The sequence below is a fragment of the Meriones unguiculatus genome, chromosome 20 (assembly GCF_030254825.1).
Source record: "Meriones unguiculatus strain TT.TT164.6M chromosome 20, Bangor_MerUng_6.1, whole genome shotgun sequence".
Classification (NCBI taxonomy): domain Eukaryota; kingdom Metazoa; phylum Chordata; class Mammalia; order Rodentia; family Muridae; genus Meriones; species Meriones unguiculatus.
In genome coordinates this window covers 25,655,186-25,680,890 of record NC_083367.1, presented here as the reverse complement: position 1 = coordinate 25,680,890, position 25,705 = coordinate 25,655,186, and the positions used below count along the sequence as shown (strand labels likewise).

The 25,705-nt window shown below is 42.0% G+C and overlaps 1 protein-coding gene across 6 annotated transcripts in view; it reads left to right on the top strand.

The window, feature by feature from the left end:
* Positions 1-25,705, top strand: part of Akap7 (A-kinase anchoring protein 7) — a 120,800-nt gene that overhangs the window by 1,548 nt on the left and 93,547 nt on the right. For 3 of the 6 annotated variants that reach the window (XM_021645684.2, XM_060373567.1, XM_021645685.2), the window contains exons 1-4: positions 11-166; positions 8,355-8,486; positions 13,747-13,886; positions 24,075-24,211. In XM_021645684.2, the coding sequence (XP_021501359.2) occupies positions 58-166; positions 8,355-8,486; positions 13,747-13,886; positions 24,075-24,211 (518 nt within the window). In that variant the 5' untranslated portion in view covers positions 11-57. Of the gene's footprint in view, positions 1-10; positions 167-6,875; positions 6,973-8,354; positions 8,487-13,746; positions 13,887-24,074; positions 24,212-25,705 lie in introns of those variants that run through there. The other 3 variants (XM_060373570.1, XM_060373569.1, XM_060373568.1) reach the window with 2 other exon arrangements.

The following is a 25,705-nucleotide window of genomic DNA, read 5'->3' as shown; positions in this document are numbered from 1 at the left end:
CCGCGCCCGGGCCGGCTCGGCCCCTTCCGGCTCCTTCCGAAGCGCCGGGTGCCGGGGATGCTGCGACTCGCCGGGCTCCTCGCCTCCGCCGGCCTGCCCGCCCGGCGACCCCCTGGCCTGCGCCTCCTCCGCCTCCGCGCCGCGACCATGGAGCGCCCCACCGCGGGTGAGAGCGCGCCGCCGTGCGCGCCCCGGGGCTGGCCTCCGCCGTGCGGCGTGCTCGCCGTCCCGCCCCGCCTCCCGGGCTGCCCTGCAGACCCACGCCCCTCGGTCGGTCCTCTCCTCCTGCGCCCGGACGGGTGCCGCCCCCGCGGCCCGGTGCAACCCTCGCTGCCCCTGCAGTCCCCGCGGCCCGGTGCAACCCCCGCAGCGCGGGACAGCCCAGTGCACAGCTCCACGCCGCGGGTGCCGAGGGCTGTGGTTTCTTCGGGCCTTGTGACCCATGGCCCATAGTTTTGCAACACATCCTTTCCTACTGTGTTGGAGAGGTTAACAAAACCAAGAAAAAACAAATCTCCATTTCTTTTTTTTTTAATGGCAAATAGAAACATCTGAACTCCATCTTGTATCATTTAGGGTTTTTATTCCATGTTTGGCAAACAGCGCTTTAAAACCAGCGCCAATGTGCTGGCGCCCAGAATGAACTTGAGTTTCGGTCAACTTTTGCTATGAACTTGGGTAGGAATTAAGGGGTTGGATTTTGAGTGAAAGGAACCAAAAGGTAATTAGGGGGAAAAAGGTGTTCTGCAAGATTGTTATATACTAAATGTAAACAAGGCATACAAATATTAAAATCGGCTGTGCAACCATGCTAACTATGTAAATAATTTATATGTAAATATAAATTATGTAAATAGTGCAAATGTGTTTCTGACTTTCAGGTGAATGGAATGATCCGTATCTTGTGGGAGACTTTTTTTTTTTTAATGCCGGAGTGTAGGTAATAGCGCTGATACCGAGACCCTTCTCACCTGTTTACAAGGTGTGGCCTTGCAGTTTAGGATGCTGTTAACATCTTTTCCACACAGTAACAAAGCCCGGCTTGTCCGGGTTAGTGGTCCTCCCTTTCATGTGGTTTTGATTTGTCAATTTCCCCTTAATAAGCTGGACCGCTCTCTTTTCATGATGAGGAAAGGGGAGAATGATGGGTAAGTGGCTTGGTGGGCATGAAGTTTTAACTATTTCCGGAGACTCACTATGGTACTGTTTTAGTAGCTAATTCAAGTAGCTAGACGGTGAATGGCAGGCCCTTTCTATGGCTGTTGAAGCGGCTCAGGGATCAGAAGATACATTCTTTCATAATGGAACTCTATTCTGTTGTTGAGATGGGAAACCTATTTCGTAGGACTCAGTCTGGCTTTTATGTTTTCTGTTCTGTGAAGTGGACCTACGATTTGAATACGTGAACACTTTTAGATGTGTGGTTTCAGATGATCCTTTAAGTGCGCACATTTGTGGCTTTTCTTATAAAAGTAATATTTACTTCAGAAACAATTCAATGCAGTGGTTGGAAAGTACTTAGCATAGTGAGGTGAGGATAGCATTCAGAAGTCTTTTTCAGCCTTCATTCCCCCTTTTCCTAACTGTAAATTATGGGATGATGCAGTTTCCCATCTGCTTTTTAATGTATGCTTGTTTGTTTTGTAATGATTAAGCGTCGGGCTTTGTGTGTGCTGAGTCGCTGTTACCTTCAAGAGCTGCGCCCTTGACCACACATCTGCTTGTCACCTTTCCCCTGTTGTTCCACACTTCATAACCTCTGTCTGTCAGTCCCTGGAGTGATCATGCAGTGTTGGTTTCTCCATTTGGCATTTAAATTACTGCCCCCTTTTGCTTTAAGCCAGGTTGTGAGGGGTCTTGCTTTAGTGTATATGATGGAAACCCAGATTTCAGTAAGAAGAACCTTAGGCCATCTTCCTTGCTCCTCATGGATTGGCACATAACTCTGCCTCAGTTTACAGTGCTTTGGTCAGTATCTGGTAGGGGGTGCAGGGCCGTTGGTTCTGGAACCTGTGGATTATGTAACAGAGTCACTTGATGCAGATGGCAAGTCCTGGACCTTCTTTACTTGTGGGAAAGCTACTGAGTCAGCTGCCTGGTGTAATAACAGACTTGCCTTATGCCATCGTTGTGTGAATTAAACGAGTCACCTCCCAAAGTGTTTCTAGTTGAGCATGCTCAGCAAAGTACCCGTTTAAATGGGGGTTAGTACTGGTCATGCTAATTTCCAGTTTCACTTCATTGTTGTTATTAGTGTAACGTTTTACCACTGTGATTATTTGGATTTGTGAAAAAGATACATTTTGTTTTAATCACAGACAGATAGATCTTGGATGACTTTAGCATTTTTGTGCCCTGTAGCTCAGGTTGAGGATGGCCTTGAACTACTCATCATCGTGTCTGAACCTCCCTGGGATTGCAGGTGTGACCCAACAGGCCTGGCCTAGGGGACTTCCTTTATTTGTTTACTTTGGAGTTGAATCTCAGTCTGGTACATGTCATGTCAACCGAGGACCCTCCCATGGTGGTGCAGCCATGCCAAGCTTCAGTAACTTTTAATTTGAGACAAATCTTACTAAGTTAGTTGCATATGGGTTTGAGTTTGCAGTCCTGTCTCAGCTCCAAAGTACCTGGGATTACAGGCCTGGGCTACCAGGGTCACTGTATTTACGTACGCAACATTGCAGCAGCCAGAGCGAGGAATTTATGGTTTGAATGATTAAGGACCAGCTGTTTTAGGGCTGTTTTCCCAGAGTGAAGTCTTTACACCTTGTGTAAGAGGACATGTAGCTGTGATGGATAGACTTAGTTCTGTCCCTTAGCCTTTGTCCAAAGCCCAGGACTTAGGGGCTTGGAGCAAGGCTTCTTGAAAGTTGGTTTGAGAAATATGGTTCTGGGGAATGATCTGCACTTCTCTTAAGACGTAAGAGACGGATACAGTCATGAACACACCAGCACTTGGTTAAGATAGAAGGATCCCCAGTTCAAGGCCAGCCTGTGGTACATAGGAAGATTGTGCCTCAAAAACAGAGAAGCTAGGATGTGGGAAAGATGAACCTTTATTTGCTGTTGATGAGAAGGTGAACTTGTGTAATAATACTGTGGAAATCAGCATAGAAACTGAAATCATAACTACCGTACAGCCCAGCTGTACCGCTTCTGGGCATATACTCAAAGGATGCTTGTGTCAGTTAATTGATACCGATGCATCATGTTTTTTTCCACACTATTCACAGTATCAGGTAATATAACCAACCTAGATGTCCGTCAGTGGATGAATGGAGAGAGAAAATGGGGTACCTTTATGCTCTGCAAAATTCCACGAAGCAGAATATTTGACATTGCAAAGGAAAACGAAGAAATGAAATCATGACACTTGCAGGAAAAAATAGATGCAACTGGAAACGATTATCTTAAGAGAAATAAGCCAGACTCAGAAAAGTAACTACATGTTTATTCTCATGTGTGGGACCTAAATTAAAATCATATATGTAGGTATATGTTTGTATTTATGTATGCATATTTATAGGTCATGAAACTTGTAGGGGATCCTGACCGGGGTTGGGGGGAGATTCTGAACTGGTGAATAATAAGGAATGCAATGGAATATATGTTCCAGGAAAGCAGAAAAAGGGACTAATGCGAGGAAGATGGGGAAACAGCTGGAGGTAGGCAAGGTGAACTACTATGAACCAAAGAGGATACATATGTATGAAGATGTCATAGCAGAACCCAATAATTTTCTGAGCCAACAACTGAAGATGTAATTCCAGTGTCATAAAGAATAAAAGAAAAAGAAAAAAGAGTTGTAGATGGTATTATCTTTTTGGAGTTAATAAGTCTTGTCTAAAAAAATCGCCTCTATTATTCTCTAACAATGAGAAGTAGTTTGTATTTTACGTTCTTGGCTTTTGTCAATTTTGATAAGACATTGCATTGGAGTTTAATATTCTTTATTTAAAGTGATGGAGAGTGGGTGGCCATTGTTGTGTACCACTGCAATCCCTGAGAAGTGGGGGTGGGGGATGAGGAGTTCAAGGTCCTCCTCAGCTATTTGTAGAGTTGGAGGCCAGCTTGGAGTTAGGACACCTTGTCTCAAAAACAAAAACCAACGAAGCAAGCATAAAAACAAACATAAAAGATGGAGAATACCATAGAGAGTATATACTGTGGTTTAAATTTTTTGATTTTTGTATGTGGGATTGAACCCAGGGCCAGACACGATAGGCAAGCACTTGGCGGATTTCTTAGTTTTAATTTTAATGCCTTTCAGTTCATCCTGTGAAAATGAGAGAACCTGTCATGTCCAGAGACTGCTATTAAATACTGTTGTTTTCATGGGTTCTGAGACAGCCACACTGCAGTGAATTAGTAACCACTCCCACGAGGGTACTTTGTCCCGTCATTCAGAAAAAATTGGTAGGGTTCCTGCAGTTGAGCTGGCTCCCTGCTAGGGGTGGAAGAACAAAAGGGGAACCAAATGGGAAACTGAAAGAGCATGGAAGAGGGTGACCATGTTTATTGATAGGAAGTTCTTTCACCCAGCGTCCTGGTTAGAGTGGTAGGTAGTTCAGTCCTTTTAGAATCTCGTGGCAAAGACAGATGCGCGGACAGCTGCAGCATCATGCGTTCTTGCTGGGCTGAAGGAATCCCTGTGTACCTGGGAGAAGATTGGATTGCTAACAAACTTAGTGGCTGATCATATTCTTTATTACAGTCCTTCACTAGAATAGGTTCATGGTTCAAGGGAAAGGGAGAGTTTTGGCAGTAGTTTTCAAACTTCCCTTGAGCGTTTGAATCGACGTCCCTTGATGGGGTTGGTATAATGCCTGGGATCATCTCTCTTGCTGTGAGATTCCACTTGGCTTTAACACTCACTTAGCCTGAGCTCACTACTGAGCTTGCTCAGTAGTGGTGCTTCATTGATCTTACAACATATTAAAAGTTAAACTGGATCGAGGCCTTCCTAAAGAATGATTTAGTCCACCATCCTATTTAATGATTCTCCTTGCCTTCAGAATGTATCAGAACCCAGAAGTCCGTTTCCGCTATCTCATATGTTGCCAAGAATGTGTGCCGAAGGTGTTCACTGTTAGTGGCAAATACTGCAAGGGGAAGATAAGCCTTAAAATACACCTAGCCTATTGAACAGCATTGCTTAGCAACACAGTCCACTCTACAGTATTGTTTTTTTTTAATCTCAAGGTTGCCTGGAAGCTAGTAGTTACTGCTGCCCTTCCCCCAGCATCACAGGAGGGAGCCGGACCTCATGTCACTAGCCTGGGAAAATATCAACACTCAACATTTGAATATGTTTCATACTGAGTGTTCACTGCTTTCCCGAGAACAAGACTCTGACCACATCCCACAGACTCTGGATGCTGAACCCTGCCCCAGGCCCTGCCTCCTTGCTTGAGAGCTTCCCTCTAGTCACAGGAATAGGGATGATAGCCAGCTTTTGTGCCATCATGAGGTTGAAGTTGTCAGAAGCTTTCCTTGTGGCACATAGACTTGGCAAATAGCATTGATATGCACGTATCATACTAGGACTATTTCCTATCACTACATGCTTAGATTGAGAAAAAGAATTATAACAGTCATAGTTGGGTTTATTTACTCCTTGCATTCTGATTTCTATGCAGTCTTCTCATATGTTATGGGTAGTATTTAGGTATGTTTAACTGTATAAATATTTTAAAAATTACTTTATTGTTGATATTGTTGTTTGGAGTCAAGATCTTAGTCGGTAGCCCAGGCTGGCTTTGAATGCAACATTCTCTCTCCTGTGTGCTAGGAGTAGAGGCATGTATGTGCTCCCACATGTATGTGTTTCCATGCCTGGCTTATAAGTGCTCTTTTGTTAAGAGTTTTTTTGAGTATAATCTTCCTGGTGGCCGATGTTCCTTTACATGGAGCTGCTTTTAAAGACTCAAGATACATATTGTTCTCCTTAAACTTTTGTTTAGGTCTGAACTGCGTTTGTGTTTCTAAAATGCTAGTATATACACAGAAACCTAACATTCCACTTATTCTCATGCTTCTATTCTGAGCTTATGAGTAGAAATATTGTAATCTAAAATTTGTTGATATAAATACCAGACAGTCTGTCTTAGTCATTTTTCTATTGCTGTAAAGAAGCTCCACGACCAAGGCAACTTATAAAGAAAAACATTTAATTGGGGGCTTACTTATGGTTTCAGGGGGTGAATCCATGACCATCATTCATGACCTTATAAAGTTTAAAGATGTCAGAAGGTGACTCTTCAAAAATTCAGGATTCTATGTTTTACTGGACTCTAGGACGGAAGAGATGTTTTTGGTTGCTTGTTAGTCTCTGTTCCCAGTACAAGACCCAACTGATAATTCTCTTCATACAGGTTATAGGGCATTTGTTTTGGGTCTAAGCAGTTGTCATTGGACTCAACAGCAAGTCCCCTGCTCAAAATAAAGCTCTGGGTTCACTTTCACAGAGAACAATACCTTTTGTGTATACATTAATATTGATAAACTGCTACGCTACCTCTGCAACTTGGCTCTCCTACTTCAGACCCAAAGCATGTTTGTCTCATGCTACCTTTCAAATCCCCTTTCCTGAGTCAGGCTGGTTCTCTGACTCTGTGACGGGAGAAGGTGGACAGCAAGACAGCTCAAGAGTAAAGCAGTGACTAGCTAAGGGTCAGCTATTTCTGTCAGAGAGTACTATTATTGTCTCATGATATAATGATGTCTATAGTAGGGCTGGGGAGGTGACTCAGCAGTTAAGAGTACTGGATGCTTGTCCAGAGGTCCTGAGTTCAATTCCCAGCACCCATATGACAGCTTACAACTGTCTGTAACTGTTGGCCTGAGAAGATGATATTTTGTCTCCATTTTAGGACCAGGCCTGACTTTAAAAGAAAAACTGGACCATAGGTCACCAATTCCAGAAACAAGACCTTAACCCAGCTTGGAGATAACCACAAGAATGAGAAGGTATCTTATCTCAGGGTGGGACAGCTGTGCTGGGCAGCCCACCGACCTTGTAGTAGAACATTCGTGGCACAGGAAAATACCTAACATTCCTGGGGTCTATAGATAGCTTGCTCAATGTTAGCTATGTTAGTTAGCCAGTCACTTTGTAACAAGTGGGGATAACATTTGGGGGCTCATCTGGGATCTCCAAGCCAACCCCCTTCCCAGGGCCTGGGCATATGGTGCTGAATACTGGACAGAAAGTGAGCGCTCTGTCTGTGTCTGTCCATGTCTGTCTGTGTCTCTGTGTTGTGTTCTATCTGAATCTGTGAAGGGCTTAAGCCAACTCCTGTAGATCCGGGTTCTCTAAGTGCACATACTAGTGGAGACCCCTGCTAGGTGGGCCCAGAGATGTCTTGACCCACCCTGTGTCTGGTGCAGTTTGATGGAGCCCATGTGGAATATGCCGTTGCGCTGGCCTTTGGTTTGTTGGAACATGATGGAGAGCCCACCGAGGGACAAGCCTCCGTTCCAAACTCTGGTTTAGTTGGGTGAAGCCTGATTTCGGGGCAGCCAGCCCTAGTGGAACAGGATGGAGAGATTGTTATGCCCTGATCTTAGTGTCTCCAAAGACCACCACGTGCCAGACCACGCATGCAAGAGCAAAGAGCTTTATTCAGGCTTAAGCACCGTCTCTCAACAGTTACCAGGGAGGACAGTCCAGAGCAGCTGCACACCAGGGTTTTTATTGGGGTTTAAGCAGGGACTGGGGGTTTCCAGTTTAGGAGTTACAGGATTGGGTGACATTCAGCAAGGGCAAGCTTGTTACAAAGTCATTGGCTGACTGACATAACTAACATTGAGCGAGCTATGTTGGGCATTTTCCTGTGCTGTGGTGAATGTTCTACTACAAGGTGGTGGGCTGCCCAGCCCAGATGCCCCACCCTGAAATAAGATACGTTCCCATTCTGGTGGTACCTCCAGGTTGTTTCTTGGGTGGGGTCAGGGGTGGGGATTTTATGGTCTTGTTTTTTGGAATGGGTGACCTATGACCTAGTTTTTCTTTTAAAGGCAGGCCTGGTCCTAAAATGGAGACAAAATGGAGTTTATGTCACCCTCTCAACATCTACCCATAAAAGATGGGAGACTACAGGGTTACTTATTGTCATCTATGTCTGAGTTGAACACTCTGCTTTAGAAAAGGATTAAAGCCTCAGAAGTTTACTGTTTGATGTAAAAATGCACGTTTACGAATAAGACTATGTTAAAAGAGCAGGTTATAACATTTCTTTATGTAGATTACTAGGTATTGAATTCACTTAGCTGAGTTGTTTTGGTTTTAGAATTGGAGTTTAATAAATAACTATTCAGTAATACTTGTTTCTCTTTCTGTTTTGCTGTAGGAGAAATAAATTCGAGTGAATGTGAAAGTGCTTTAAGAAAAGAGGAAGTGCCAGGGGAACTAGAAGCCAGCACCGTGGATGCCCCGACAGACATGCCTTTTGCTACTGTGGATATTCAAGATGACTGTGGGCGTAAGTACTGTGTTAAAAACAAATATTAGCAGCAGTGGGCATGCGATTATGCATTTTATAATGCATAATCATCTTTAAGCTTTTTGCTTTATATGCGTGCTTTTGAGTGCTAGCAGTTATGTCGTGCTCTGTTGTCAAAACTGTGGCAGATAATATTAAGGCATAGCTTGTGAGATTTTGGATCAGATCATTCTGTGGTTACATCTAAAAGTCCTGGATCTGGCAGAGGGTTCCATGGTTTCCAACAACCTACTTAAGTTCTTTAGAGCCGCCTGGGACTTCAGAAGTACCTAACCATTCATGTAATAAATGGTTAATGGCTTTTGGGTACATGTAGGCACTTAGCTATGCATTGAGAGGGTCCATCCATCTGTTCCTGAACCAGGCAAGCATTATCAGTTCAGCCAGCAGCTTAGAGCACCATCTATAAATGTTACATAATGAATTCTTGATTGAAACCCCAAAGTAGAAATCTCATGTCTTGGTGAAAACAGAACTATATATGACAACTGGGACTCTCTCCTCTACCAAGGTGATAGGTCTCCCTGTTATCCAGGAATGGATGAAACGGTTCACTATCCAGCTGTTGGTACTTCTGATCTGTCCATATCTTATTCATATTTAATGTATCCGAACAGCTTACCATAGGTTTGAGAAATGAGATACTTACAGAATCCCAGACAGCAAACAGTACTCCATTGCCTCTGTAATCTGACTACTGATGTGGAGATCAGTGACCACCATGCACCAGAAAGAAGGACTGGGGTACATTTGTGATACCTCTTCGTGCTTTGAAAAGGATGGCTACTTTTTCTCAGCAAGGGCCTCAGGAAGGATAGCCCTTCATGCAAACAGAATTTTCCTTTTCTTTTTCTTTTCAGCAGGATTTGGCTTTTTTCTTACTAGAGTAATGCTTTCTATCCATGTAAAATGGGGCCTAGGTCAGCCTATTGCAATCCATTCTTAACGATGGGATATTATACCACTCTTTGATAGGAGCTTTAAAGCTATTTGAGTGTTAGCCTATATTCCAAATCACAGAGTGGAAGATAGTTTCAGAATCTAAGCTCCTGTTTAATGCATGGGCCCTGTGAGATAAGAGGAGAAATAGAATTTTTATTTCAGTTTTGATTATTAAAATTTCTTCTTGTGTGACTTTGGTCATTTAAAGTTTGTAAGTGGGACTTTAACTGTAAAATAATATATATATATATATATTTAGTTCCTCATTGAATAACTCAAAATGATTCTGTACAGATCAAAACAGAAAATCTGTATAAGAAAGGAGTTAAAAAATATAACAATGTACAAGTGTTACTTTGTGTGTGTGTGTGTGTGTGTGTGTGTGTGTTTGTATAGTTGTATGTGCTGGTACACATATGTGCATGTGGGGGCCAGACAATGACATTGTCTCTTTTAATCCCTATCTACCTTATTCTTTTGAGACAGTCTCTTGTTGATCCTGCACCTCACTGTTCCAGCTGCCTGTCTCTGCCTACCTCCAGCCCTGGGCTCAACAGTCACAACCTGTGTGCCTGGCTTTGATGTTGTGGTGCCAGGGACTAAATGCATGTCCCCATGCTTTCCATGGAGCCATCTCCCCAGCCCCTTCAAAACCTTTGCATCATAACTCAGTTATCTGACTGCAATCTAGCTCCTATTTTTATGGTAGTTCTTTGTTTCTTACAATGCAAAGGAACAGGTAGAAAAGTTCTTTGTGGACCAGAAACTGTTAACTAGGTTTTCGTGAAGTAAGAGTTTTATATAAACATATATAAAACATATATTGTGGTTAATTTGAAAGTATGGTCTGATAATGTTTATTATTAGCCCTACAATTATTATGGAGGTATTATCTGAACCACTATCACACTCAATAAAAGATACCAACACCTGATAGATTTTAGAATAGCCTTATTTCCCCTGGGGGATGGCAGATATTACCTCCTAAGCTGTCTTTACCTCCCAAGCTCCCATCCCACGGTATCTGCTCTAATAAATTTTATCTGTGTGACCCTCCATTCATGATCCCCAAATCCTTGCTAATGTCCTTCATCGGGGCTAGTTTCTTCCATCCATGCTGATCTGGTCAAGTGCTGCTCTCCACAGTAACCCAATTGCTCTCTGCTTCCTTCCTTCATCCTCCCCTACCTGTCTGCTTCCTCTCTCATGATCCTTCTGTCCCCAAAGCCCTCCAACTTTGGCCACGCCTACCCCATTCTGCCCTGCCCAGGTTTAGGCCTTTTATTCAGTCAATCAGGATTAGTTTCTTAGGCAAAGTTCCAAAAGTCATTTTGAGATATGTGAATGTCTGTACATCTGGGCAGCAGCCAAATCCTGGGGGCCAGTAATTACCATCAGACCAACCCCCAACAGGAGGTTTTTGTTTTGTTTTGTTTTAGTTTTAGTTTTTCCTGACAGGGTTTCTCTGTGTAGCCCGTACTCTCCTGGAACTCACTGTATAGACCCAGCCGGCCTCTAGCTCAGAGATCCACCCCCCTCTGCCTTCCAAGTGCTGGGATTAAAGGTGTGTGCCACCACCAGGCACATAGAGTTCTAGGATAGTTATTGGGGATATTTGAGATCGAGGAAATTACCATTTAATAGTAATAGTTGACTTATGTTTAAAAAACAGTTAATCTAATAGTTAATAGTTAAGTTATATTTAAAAAAATTGAAATATCAAATTCCTCTAAAATTTTTGTATAGAAAAGATTGTGTCTTGGTGGGTATTCTGTATCAGTTAAAAAGAGATAAATTGTGTCTGTGTCCTTTATATAATTAATTGGGAGTGCATGTACCACACACCACTGTATAATGCTTGGCTATGTTCTGAGCTCTGCCTCGTTAGGCTCCTTTTTTGTTGGTGCTGTGACCGTCATAGAGAATGCTGAAAAATAAGATGACTGTGATGCCACTAGGTCATTTTTTTTTAATTTAATTTTTTTTTTATTTTTTAATTTTTTTTTTATTTTAAGATAGCAACTCCGTATGTAGCCCAGGTTGGCTTTGAACTCAAAGTAGTCTTCCTGCCTCAGCCTTCCCAAGCGCTGGAATTACAGGTGTGCATACCCACTCCCAGTCTACTTGAAAGATTTTTTTTTTAACCTGTTCAAATAGCAAGAAAGGAAATATCAAAACAAACTCTTAATTCATCCTTAGGATTTTAAGTAAGAGCAAGTGTGAAAACAACCAAACCACAACAACAGATGGAACAGTAATTAAATTAATTTTTCTTCTAATTCACTCCTTTGTAGTTTTTGAAGGAATAAAGAGCATTGAGGGAAATTCAGTGATTTACATAAGATGACATATGGCGGTTTTGTTAAAAAAACACAAACAAAAGCCCGTGGTTGAGAGTAACAGCCTTTGTCAATGACATAAGTTCATCAGTGCACATTAAATGACTACTGAAGTCATTATGAAAATTAACAAGTATAATAAATTAAGTTTATGGGTTTACAATCTGTACTTGCATGGACGACTTTTTCCTAACCAGTAAAATTACTGTAAACAGTCTGCTGAGAGAACCGGGGCCCACGGCCAGCCTTCTGTGTTTTATGATCTCAAGTCACCAATCTCTAATATTTTTATCCGGAAGCTAGATGTTTGCATAAATATTTGCTTTATCTTTTTACGTGGAGACAAGTAAATGGAGTAACAGCAAATGATCTTTCAGACACAGACTGTGATTACAGAGTTGGAAGGGAGAAAGCAGAGAGATACTACATTTTGGTTCTACAGATAAACTCGACAAATACAGGAAGACTTTCTGCAGACAAGCAAGAACATGACAGTGGCGCAGAGTTGACCATGTCAGCAGGACACTGAATTAAAGGGGAAGAACCCAAAATACACTACCAGGGTTGTAACACTGTACCATGTGCATGAGTGATTGATTACATTTTAGGAAATCGGTTCTCTGACTTTTCTGGAAGTAATGAATTGTGGCTTTTATTTTTTTTTTCCTTTTAAAATCATTATGAGCCGTTAGATTTCGATCATATTTAATATAATTCACACTACTAAATTTGTTATTCAACTTGATGCTCAAGTTATCTCATCTTTAGCCAGTGGCAGGATTATAAGTTGACATTAGAGACTGTCTGACATGATCCCACTTACTACAATTTGGATCATGCATGGCCACAATGGCCCATGTATCAGGTCACTTGTGCTGCTGGGAAGTGGTGGGATATTGTACTAGGAGGAAGTGGGGTTAGCAGGAGGAAATGAGGTCACAGGGAATGGATGAAATAAACAGACAATTAACCGGCAATCCACTTTCCTAGTGGTAGAAAGACTATGACTTCAGACACAGTGGCTACTGCCTCTAATCCTGAATTTGAGGGGCTTAAGAAGGGGGATTGAGATAGCAAGGCCCTTCTGCAAAAAACAAAAACAAAAACAAAAACAAAAAACCCCTTTGGCATGTGGTAGAGAATGCTTGTTAGTGGTACCCTAAGGCGTAGTGAGAATTTTGTAACTTGGGTTTATAAAAAACACAGAAATGTTTTGTGAATATGTGTTTGTTTTAATCCTGGGTGTGGGATAGGAAACTGCTTCACAGCAGGTTACTGTGATTTGTCCCCTGCTCTATCAGGGCTATGGTTTTGCCAGATAGTTTCTTTGAATGTGTGACATTTGGAATTCTGGGAACTTTTCAGAGGATATAGAAATGCAGAGGTGGGGCTGCCATTCTGGCTGGTTGGTGCTTGGATGCTGTTGGTTGCTGTTTATCAAGTAGTTGTGCACAAAGAAATGAAAAGAAGAAATTAGATATCCTGACAGCGAAGGTCAAACTTGCCTCAAGGAACTTGATGCCCCTAGTCAGCAGGAAGTAGTCTAACTATAACTTCTCACCCTTTCCCCTCTAACATTTTTTCTCTCCTCTCTAGTGTATGGGGCTAATAAAGGTAGGAGAGAGAAAAAAAAAAAAAACCAACAAAGGAGCACTAAGGCATGAGTCAGGCTGATCTCCTGCTTTGTAAATAAGCGTTTCCTGGGACACAGCTATATCCTTTCACTGTTTTGTCAGTGTTAGGTAGCTGCAACATAGACCCTATGGTCTGCAAAACCTAAACTGTTTATAAATTTGTTCCTTATGGAAGTGCTTACCAACTCTTGCTTTAGATTTGAAGAAGAGAATTATACAGGGTTGCTGCTTATTGTAGAGACTGCATGACTTCTTCCTTTTAAACTAGGTTATCTTTTTTTAAGTGTGCGAGACGCTTTCTCACTTTGCTTTGTTCTCCTCTAGTCACTGATGTGCCTCAAATAAATTCGAAGAGAAGCAAAGAAAATAAAGGCAGCAAGAATGATCACATAAAGAAGAGGAAAAAACCCACAAAAGATTATCAACCCAACTATTTCTTGTCCGTTCCAATTACCAACAAAAAGGTGATAGTGTCTCGAGAATTTATTTTTACTATGAAGCTTTATTCTAAACTGTTTTAAAGCATATTAAATGTCAGCCCATTTGCTTTGAGATTCTTATAATATTTGATAACATTGTAGTAGGAACATGGGGGTAAACTTACCATTTAAGTTATAGAAAGTTGTTTACATAGTAGTTTTGAAAAAAATATTATTTAAATAATCACATCTAATGACGACTGGGTGAGATGGAAGCCATCCCATTAGAAGACCAAATGGTAGACACCTAATGCAACTTCCCTGAAGACACATAACTTGTGACTAGAGGAGAAGCCAGTTTTGTTTGTTTGTTTGTTTGTTTGTTCCGATCTGTTGCTTGGAGATCATTCCACTAAAGGGTCCCCGGTGTTTTCATTAAGAGGGTGATCAGGCCGTGATACCTGTCACCCCATTATGGTGGTCTAAAAGCCACGCTCACAAGCTCTATGGCAAGATCCTTTCCAAAGTCCTGCTCAGTGTATCGGAGGAGGCCTTTAGAGTCAGGCAGGAATGAGCATGTGCAAAGAGGACTCTGCAGCCTCTGGGAGGATGGGAAATGGGGCTTCTGGCTGCACAGTCCTTTACATGATGGGGATCCTCGCAGGGTTATTCCTTTAAGCATTCTTCGTTGCTATGTAGGCTGAATGTCCCTTGCTCAGAACACTGGAGACCAGGAATATGACACGTTTTGGACTAGTTTGGATTTAGGCTAGTGAGGGTATTTATATGTACATGATAAATCTTGGGGCGAGATCCAAGTCTGGGTAAGGAATGCATTTGTTTGCCTTCATCCCACTCCTGAAGGTAATTTAATGCCCAATTCTAGTGCTTCAGGGTCTACAGTTTATCAGATGATATCAGGTATGAAAATTTCCCCTTGCATTGTGTTTGGATTTGGACATTATAGAGTTTAGATTTTTGGGTTAGGAACACCCAACCTGTACCGACTTAAGATTACACGTTAAACTCAGTATGAATCTATTAAAATCTGACTTTTCAGATTTGTATACATTTTATAAGTAGTAGAAAATGGGACCAGCTAATGATCTCATACTGAGAAACTCTTAAGATAGAAAAAAAAAAAACTGTATCTTAACTGGAAATTCTAAAGCAATGACATAGGAATGAAAACACCTAGGAAGAATACTTCATTCTCAAGGCTACTTTTACATCTTAGCCTAAAGTTACAGCCAGATCTGAATGTGATTGCGAGTTACAGATACTTTTTGACTTAGCCAGCAGTTCTCAACCTGTGGGTCATGACCCCCTTGAAAGTGAAAGGACTCTTTTACAGGGGTCGTATCACCTAAGACCACTGAAAAAACAGTCATTTACATTACAATTTGCAACGGTAGCAAAATTGCAGTTAGGAAGTAGCAACAAGAATAATTTTTTGGCTGGGGTCACCACAGCATGAGGAGCTGTACTAAAGGGTTGTAGCGTCCGCTGTCCTAGGCACTCTGTTAGTGTTACTAAAGATCAAACCCAGGACTATGTGTTTGCTAAGCAAGCCCTCTACCACTAAAATAGATCCCCAGCCCTGCTGAGAATCTTGGGTCAAAGAAATAAACACTGGAGAAAAACCTACCAAGTTTTGTTGGGTCGTTCTAGGAAATACCCAGTCTTTGAGACAGAGTTTAACTAGAGAGAAGAAACAATAAAAAGAGAAAGGTGACTTCAGATTTGCATTCTGGTTTCATGAGCAGTAAGGTAGTCCTTGGAAGTGGATAGGTGAGTCCAAGCAACTGCACACTGTCTTTAGGTGATTGTAAGCTATTTGGGTTGGTTTTCTCTTGCTTTAGGACTTTGTGCACACGGACATCATTAGCCAAGAACAGGAAGTGGTTCTGCTGCTTTAGTGGGCAGCTGTACGGAAGCTCTGAGGAGACCAAATGGTACAAATGGTAGACAGTTGGAATGACATCCCCAAAGACACGTGACTTCTGGCCAGAAGAGAAACTAGTGGTTCTAGTGTTTTGGGGTTTTTTGTTTTTTTTTTTGGTTGTTGGTGCTTAGAGATCATACCACCTAAGAGCCTCCCAATGTGTTCAGATATGAGGGTAATCGAGCTGTCAGCCATTATCGCCAGTGTTGATTTGGTTGATCTGCGTGGCTAGGCACCTGTCTCTTCCTCCCTCAGCACCCGAGCCTCGTCCTTTCTGAAGCTGTGTAGTTGGTGAAAAGAAAGATCTTCCCTGATAGAGGAGGGCTAGTCTTTATCAAGAGCATATGAACAGCTGCACCTCAAACCTCCAAGCAAACTCTCTCAGGGTGTTTGATTGGCCTTTCCCTGCTTTAACAGGGCAGTTTGTCGTATTGATTGTACTTGCAACTTGAAACATTTATGAGAAGGCCTCATAAATGTTAGGCGTGTGCGCTACCACTGAACTACATCCTAACACTCATCTTACTTCTCTACAGAAAGAGCCTCACTCAGATGTTTAGGCTGGCCTCGGACCTATGATCTCCTCGCCTCTGCATCCTGAGTAGCTGGGATTACAGGCGAGGTCCAGCAAGGCAACTGGGTTTATATTTCATGCTTCATGCTTCTGTTCTTTGCATCCATCTTAGGGCATCTCCATCGCTTTGTTGTCAATGTTTGACTCCTCTCTTCCAGCGAGGGTTGGTGGGGGAATGTGATAGGATATGGCATGTGGGGAAGCGGGGCCGAGAGGAATAAGGCGGAGAACTCTTTCTGTCTTCCATAGGATTCGGTCACAGGGGATGGCTTGGAGTTCACAGACCTGGTGACCTGCCATTGCCTTACAAACTCTGCTGGTTCAGGTGACTTGATTACTAGAGTTTCAGCTGCTTCAGGGGATAATGCTGACCTCGAGTGCTCATTTTCAGGCCCCATGCTGAACATAGCAGCCACCTGCTTCCACCAAACTTTCCCACTGACACTAGGGTAGAGTTGTACTGTTGACCCCATTCTTTAAAGACTCTGCTCTTCTGCTCTTCTCCACATTGGGCCTTCTTTCTGTTTGAGACTCTCTTGCCTTCTTGACCAGGTCACTTCCCTATTCTTATTCCATCTCTTAGTTAAAGGTCTGGTTAGCACTCATCATTCTTCCAATTTAATTGTTTTCCCTACAGTATGTCTTATTGTATTCTCAGTGCTATCCAGGATAGGTGCATGTACCTAACCCCACTGTCATTTCAGGGATCCAAGAGCATTTCCACCATGCCACCCTGTAGTCAGAATTCCCACGTCCTCACATATGATAGGCAAATGGTCCAGTCCTAGACCCCAGAGTATTAAAAACAATAAACACCAACACTGATTTCATAATATAATGTCAATAGCAAGTTATTTTAGAGGGAGTAGGGTGGCTTATAGCTGTGGCAAATGCAGCTTAGTTTAATACTTGGGAGGCCTTTAGGGAGCAGTAAGATTTTCAAACTTACATAGGAATATGGGGAAAAGATGCAAGAATTGTACAAGAGTAGGACATACATAACAGATCTTTTGCCAAGAGCCTTTTCTGTTTGTTTTAAAGTATCTAATGTTCATTTTTTTTTCTTTTTCTTTTTAAAACTACTTATGAGGCTGGGTAGGAAGGCCTGGGAAAGAAAGCCCATTTGTCACATTGTTTCAATGGAAGAGTGTATTCCAAGTTCCAGTTTAGTGACCTGCAAACAGGCTCTGGGAAGCCAGTACATTCACAATGAGTTGTTCTACTTTTGGCCTCAGCTTCTTGGCACCCAGTTTTAAAGAAAAAAAAAAAAAAAAAGAAAGAAAAAAAAAAGAAAGCATTCAGAATTACACGGCTCTTTGATTTTTCAACATGTTTTTACTAGTTTGAAATTCTTTATTATGGAAAATTTTCATTTCATATTTTTAAGAAACAGGATTAGAAAATACAGTAGAATTGCGACAAGGTAATATCCCAACTGGTAGCATGAGAGTGTGTGTTTTGCCATTAACATGTAATTACATGTTAATTTAAAAGAAGAAAAAAACGATAGCTTATACTGAAGCTCATTTTAATGGCTGTGACTGTATAATTATTTATCTGGCTGTTGCCCACGGGTGGTTTTATGTGCTTTCACATGCGAGGTAAAGTGCTTGTTGGTTGTCTCTGTAACGAAGTGTCTGAGGTTATGGACTCATAGAGAGGAATGCTACTTTTTGGCTCCCAGGTTTGGAAGTTGTAGTCCTTGACTGGCTTCACTTCTGGGCCTCAGATGAGGTAACGCCCCATGCTTGGAGCCTGTGGTAGAGCAAAACTGCTCCCCTCGTGGCAGAGAAAGGATTGAATTGGGATATCACAATCCCTTCAAGGACATTCCCACGTGATTCAGTGACTTCTGACTAGGCCCTTAAAGAGTCACATCTCCAGAGCACCAACTTGGGGACCAAGCCTTCAACACATGGGCCTTCAACACACGGGTGGGGGAGGGTGCTGTGCATTCATGATCCAAACTATTGCAAACAAATCAGCATTGAACGACATGCAAGGACATTTGTCAGATGCTGTCGAAATGAGGAGTATACCAGATTTTAAATACTTTTTTTGTATGCTAATGGACAATTTTCCTTTTGTATTTTAAAAAGCATTACTCCTGTGTTTCTTCATTTTGTAATGTGAAAAGTTGCTAGTCTTAATGAAAGTATGGAATATTAGTGAATTCAGTGCTAATATACTAAAGTATACAATGTGATCTTATATTAGACACTTGCTAAAGAAGTTTAGCTTGTGTTTCCTGCTTGAGGCTGTTTTTTTTTACTTTTATTCCAGTGTTACTGTATTACTATATTTTCAAATACTCTTATGGTTGTTGATGGGCAAGGAAAAAGAGAGTATTTAGCTCTGTGTTGTGTATATGGGTATTTTGCTTACATGTATGTCTGTATATTACATATGTGTCTGGTTAGGTTTAAGTATTAGGTTTAAGAATGTACTTTACAGTTACACCAGTGATAGAGGATTATAATGGGTAAGGTTTTATGTTTTATAGAATTTTAAACAGTGACTGTAAAAATTAGTTTTTTAAAAATAACACACAGTTAAGAGTCTAGACTGTTTTTCTTGTCTTTTAAAGATTGTAATTAAGAATAAAAAGCATTTAAAAAGCCTTAAGATGATATCAGGGAACCTATAAATTAATTGGAAGCATCAAAGCATTGTTAGAAATATATTGCTTGATTAGATTAGTTTTTAAATTTTCATAGGTTTGAACTTAATCCTATATTACAAGTATTATGTGGCTTCATGGAAATAACAGTCTTCAAAGCATTTTAGAGTTTTAATTTTTAGTTTTACAATTATTGTATAATTCCACAGCACAGATGGTCTAAAGCCATCTGACCATGTAATGCTGACAACAATAATGAGGCCGGCTTTATTTGGCCTAAAGCTTGTTCCTGGCTATCTTCCCATAGAGAAGGTTCTGGCAGGATTTTTCTAAGTTCATAGAAAGGGCATGCCTTCAGGGAGAAGTTTGGACCAAGATCTGCAGTATCCCCCAAGTCCAGAGAAACCTCTTGGCAATCTCTTAGCTGCTGGTCTAGGGAACCCTTCGATTGTCAGGCGAGAGGAGACCTTCTCCTGCAGTCAGATTGTGACCTAAGCCGTGGACTTTTCTTGATAGAGCTGAACTTTTCTGTGGCGGCCTTTTGGTGCTGTAGGAGAAGAACGGACTTGTCTCAGATTCTGTTTTGGCTGGGAACATAGTATCAGATTCTCTGCATATTAAGTGGATTTTCTCATGAACTGCAAGGCTGACAGTGTAATGCCTGAGATAGATAAGATGAGGCTTTAGTGGACCGAGCATGGCATACAGTTCATGTGTATGGCTGATCACCAAGGAAAACAAACAAAAAACGAAAACAAAAACCAAACTCTGGCTTTGATCAACTGGCACACCACAGAAAGAAGAGCAGAGGGCTACCACTGTGAGCTGTTTAGAATCTGCATGCGCGTCAACAACAGTATTAGGGTTCAGAACCACCCACAGTCTCGGAACTACAATTTCGTTCATCTCAGAAAAGGCTTAGACAAACCCTCTGCTTCCTCTGCTGGCTTTTTACCTGGTGGGAGGGCAGTGTGGCAGGCATCAGTCCGTGGCTTTGTTTTAATGCCCACTCCCACCCCCACACAATTAGTGAAAGTCCTTGGATTGACTACAGCGTTAGGGAGTTTGGGGCCATTGAGGCAATGGCCAGTCTACTTGAATATTTATACTTTAACTTTGCCCTGTGCTGGTTGAGGAGGAATCCTACAAGTGGCTTCAGAGTGGTCTGAGTTTCTAGTTTATCACTCCTTGTTTCTGAGGGGCAGTGTAGCCCTCAGACTCCAGAGGGTCAAGGAACCCTGGAATGATTTCTTCCTCCAAAGAGAACTTTACATGTCCCTTCAGAACTTTCAGAAAGAAAGTTCTTTCACCTCAGTGTCACGTGGTAGGAAAGTGTGCATCCTGAGGCTGGTGCCGAAGACGTCTGAACTGGTCATTCAGAGATTCTTTGGAATTGATTTGAACAACGTCCTTTCCCACTGAGATACTTTCTTTACACGAAGAGGTTTGTTGATGCATTACAGTAGAGTGCAAAGCCGGGAAGGGGGGGCAGCCTTCGCTTTCTTCTAACAGCATGTAGGTGATTTCTCATTGATCTTGACCTGAGGGCGCCCATGTTTATTGAGGTGTGTTACTGGAAGCAATGCAGTAGAGCGTGTATTGTGGCCACGTCAGTGCTGACCTTCATTTCAACAGTCAGGGCCTGGAGGGTTGCCCTGATGGTTCGGAGTCTGTATCAGAAGGTGTAGTTTCTTTGGAAGGTTGGTAGCACACCGAACAGTCTTTTTCTCCTTTAGTGTGACTCTGTAATGGAGACAGAAATCTATCGGTCCAGGGTCCCTTGGATTAGGATCTCTTGAGATAAGATTTATGAAGAGAACCTCTTAGTCTTTGTGCATAGAGGGTTTCTTTTTGTTTTGTTTTGTTTTTTAGTTCTTTGGATTATTTATTTATTTATTTATTTTTATTGCATTTTATGTAGGTCGTGACTGTGTACACACATCTGGTGATCAGAGGATAACCTGTAGGAGTCAGTTCTCTTCTTGCACCGTGTGCTTTATGGGGATTGAACGCAGACCGTCAGGGCTGGTGGCAGGTGCCTGCACCCACCCACCAAGCTGGTTCTCATCTTGTTCTTATCGGTCATTAAACTGTTTGGCTGTGGTTCAATCTTATGTTTCCCTGCAGGTCACCAAGCCCTTTGACAAATATCCATAAAAGTCATTTCAGTACCAACGAGAAATACTCCTGCTTTGGTGTGTGATGCCTTTATTTATTTACAAGCTTTTCATCTTTGTAATAACGAAGTTTAGAGAATTAAAAAAAATAAAAGAAAGAAATATTCAAGCTGTGGCTTAAGGAAAATGTTTAACGAGTGAGAGTCCTAATCAAGCACTAATCAGAGAGTGAGTCATCTACTTTTTTTTTCCTGCTTACACTGAGGGAATAATAGACCTTTCAGCCTTCTGTGGGAAGACAATGGAAATAGCGCGTATAGGCCTTTTGGCTGTTTGTTGGGTCCCTAGAAACAGCTTTTGAAGAGTGGCCAATCTTTTGTTCATGTGTATTCACCTGTTGGAGGTATAATGGACCTGGTGCTTTCCTTTGGTTTGGTTTTTCAATGATTTTGGTGGTCACTGGGGCTTCTTTTGAGTCCTGGTTCTGCCACTAAACCCTTAGAGTGGTGGTTTTCAACCTTCTCCATGCTGCGACCATTTAATGCAGTTCCTCATGTTGTGGTGACCTCTAACCATGTAGTTATTTTTGTTGATACTTCATAACTGTAATTTTGCTAATGTTATGAATCCTAGGATAAATATCTGATATGCAGATAGTCTTAGGTGACCCCAGCAAAAGGTGACCCCATTGGCACTCAGAGGGATTAAGAGCCACTGTCTTAGAGAAATATCTAAGTTTGAGTAAGGAGGAATTTATGAATTGGAGACCCTAGACTTAAAGGGCACCTCTTGTACCAGAGGCAGATATTTATAAGAAAAATGTGGGAGTTAAATAAAGAAACTGGTTACACTTATGAAGTTGCCTTTTATGGTTTACCTCGTTGAAACATCCCTAGTCACATAATTATTATATGCTAGTTTGATACTTATGAATGGCTGAGGTTAATCTCTTGGGTTTGGGGTAGAAGCTGAGAAAAAAAAATCACTTCAGATATGGAAGCTTAAAATTAAAGCTTTGTTTTTTTAAGCTCAAGAAGGTGGCCAGTTAAGGATCTGAACCACATCCCCAAGTTGGAGCTGTATTGTGTATTTAAAGGGTAAAAACCACAGAGTTAGGTGACGGGATGGGCTGTAGTATTGCCCAATCATATTTTGACCTAAGGGGTTAAGCCAGGGAGTTTCTATCCATCAGGATAGGAGTAGATCCCTGAGAACGTGAACTTGTTTGACCCTGCCAGCAAGATGGAGAAGTTGTCATTGAGATGGCTGGACTCAGACAACTGTCTCCTCACAGGTTGTCCCTAAGATGTCTGGACTCGGACAACTGGTTCCTCACCACAGAAGCTGTTCAGCTATTGGGAAGCCCCCAGCTCTCCTAGGATCTGGGACCTTGAACTTAGTTTCTCTCTATGATTAGATGGAGTCTGAAAATGAAATGGTAGTACTTAGCATAAGTTTCTTTTGCTTGTTCCCAACAAATCTATGTTTCTGTCGAACAAATCCAGAAACGACTAGAGTCAAATTTTGCATTTCATTTAAACAAAGTTGGAGCTTATTTTTAATCTCCTGGGACAATTTTAAGGGCAGCTTGGTTCTGCTTTACCACGGTCCATGGAGATAGGTATAGGATATAAGAGATAGGAAATGTCTTCTTGGAGAGAGATAGGCTTTATTCTGACCACAGAAAGTACAGTGGGAATTTGTAACAAAGAGCAGAGGTAAGGTCAACAGATACAACATTGCCAAGAAGAAACATGGGGCTTTGACACAACCGCTAAAGGTAGGCCACAGGGAAGGTGGTCAGTGTACCAGTGATGGGAGATTCTCTCCAGCGTGGCTTCACAAGATTCTTACTCAGAAGGGTTCTACAGGGACAGAGAAGAGAACCAGTGGGCCAGTTAAGCAGCAGACTTGGAGCTTGGTTAGAGGAGAAAGTCTAGGACTCAGGACAGTGTCTTAGGGTTTGCTCAGTGCGGTCCACAGATAATGTGGCCGTTGTTCAGGGTAGCAGTCACTCCCGAATCAGAACAGCCTGCTGTGCTCATGACCCCCCTCTCCTTATCCCCGCCTGGCTTTGTTTTGTTTTCCTGGATGCCGCTTCTGTTGCCAGCTCAGCTTTTCCTTTTCTCTCAGTAATGTCTCTCAATGATTCTACAGTCTGGAGCTTTCACAAATTCTCTCAGGCCTTTCACAGAGCTGGCTACTTTACTTCAGATTACTGTCCATCATGCTGATGTTTACAGGTTGACTAGAATTTGTGGGTGTAAAAGGATATGGAGGCAGGAGATGCACCATCCCTCTTCCTGTTCCAGGAGAACAGGTCCTGAGAGGGAACACAGATGCCTGACCTGGGCTTTCCTGTGAATGTCAAAGTTTGGGCTTTCTTCAGCTCTGTCTTCATGGTTATGCCCCACCCCTCACAAGTTAGGGAAAAAATCCCAGCAGTCATTTTTGTTGGAATTCCGCTTATCCCAGAGAATCTCGAAGGCAGAGGAAGAGGTCCAACACGAGGAAGCAGTCCAACACGTTCACTGTGGGACAGATAAATATTACTTCTGACAGAAGTGGAATGTTGTCTGCTGGTTTGACCTTTCTGTGGAAGAATGAAGCTTTTCTCCTGGGAATGATCATAATTAGTGAGTCAAACCCATCTTACAAGGACACATTTCTGAAAGGATGCGTGGCAGTGGGGAGTTTCCCTCCCAGTCTGCAAAGAAAGGCTGTTGTGATCTGTGCTTGTGAGACAGACACACATTTGTGTTTCTCTGCGTTTATGTATCATATCAAGCCGTCCAAGTCTACTCTCTAGCAAGTGTGGGAACAGCTCGGCAATTGTATGTTTGTTTGGTCTCGGAATCTTGACTTCACTTTAATTTTGGTAGTTGGTTGCTTACTTTTTTATTGATTTAAAGTTTTCCTTAAAAAAATTTACTTATGTAAGTCTTTTATTTTTCTTTCTTTCTCTGTGTGTGATCAGATTACAGCTGGAGTCAAGGTTTTGCAAAATTCCATACTACAACAGGACAAGCGACTGGCCAAAGCCATGGTTGGCGATGGTTCCCTTCATGTTACCTTGCTAGTGATGCAGTTATTAAATGAAGATGAGGTGAATGTGTGAGTAATGCACCTTTTCTGAATGTCACTTTCCACATTATTATGCTACTGTTAGCAAGAACAGAGGGCCCAAGAGCCATTGCGATTCTAAAAGAAACAGTCTGTATCCTGATCCTGGTGATTGATAGTGTATGGAGTCTCTTTTATTTTATATAGCATAGACTGACCCCAAACTTGATGTGTCAAGTGTGACCTTGGGCTTCTGATTTCCTTGCCTGAGTTGCCTGAGTGTAGAGGTTACAGGTACTTTCCATCACACTCTGTTTAAATATTCTTAATTTACATTTTTCTCTGCATCGTTATCTGTGGTTTTCCTTGGTTACACAGGATTACGTGGGTGTGTTGCCTGTGTTAATTATGAGAACCACTCTGGAGTCTTTTTTCTAGCGTCTGAGAGACTCTAGGTGAAGATTCTGTAACTGCAGCATAACCATCTTCTATTAGTAGCCCAACTTAGACTTGCTGCCCCAGGAAATAGTGCCAACATGAGCAAGAGCCCTTAGCCTGTGGCCTAGCATGTGGTAGGCATCTACTCTTAGCTTTCTGTCACCACAGCTGTCATTTTCCTGGGGTGGGGTGGACAGTTTCAGGTGCAGTGTGCCGTAGTCATTCTCAGTGCCATGGCATTCCATTCCATACCTCCCGCCCCAAGTCCATAAAGGTTGAATGTAAGTCACTGGTCACTAGAGTGCAGAATTCCTGGCTATCTCCTGTGGAGTCTGCCTTATTAGGTTCAACCTTAGGTGCTTTGGAAAAACCAAAGCCAGGATGAAGTAAACATTATTCCCGTTTCTGCCTTGGCCCATGGGGCTCCTGAGGGAATGAGGAGCAAGGCTTGAGTTGAAAGAAGGCGAGGAAAGGATGGAATAAGAAAAGAAAACAAAATATATTAGTAGTCCACAATTGGCCACATTATGATGACCACTGACGAACACAGTAGCCAGCAGTCTTCTGGTCTTTACGAGCTTCAAGGGAAAGAGAAGCAGAGATTTTACCTGTTTTCTGTCAGCTCGTCACTCTACCAATCATAAGAAAAAGACAAATGATTTGCTCCTTCTTTTTAAATCCCATATTGTATAGGAGTTAGGTATCTGGATTATCAGCTGCTAGTCTATATTCATGTTCATTTTTCAACGTCCAGTGTCTTATTTTAGGGTTTAGTCAAGTATTAGTCAATAGATTGGACATTGAATATGCAGAGACATTTTTTAAGATCATGTACTGGTTTGTGTAGATATCATGTAAGGCCTTTTTGTGTCTTCAGGGTGTGGAAGAAAGACGTAGAAATATATTAGGCTAAAGCAGCTCCTGGTTGATAAGATAGTTGTCCTATCTTAATTTGAATAGAACCTTTGGCTGGAACTCAGTGTAAAGAGCTCGTTTATAAAGCACTCTTGAGAAGGTCTACTTTTAAAGTCTCTGACAGTGATGTTTCCCAAGACACCCTCTGATTTCCTTTTACTCCAGATCAGTAGCATCTCATTAGGTAAATGC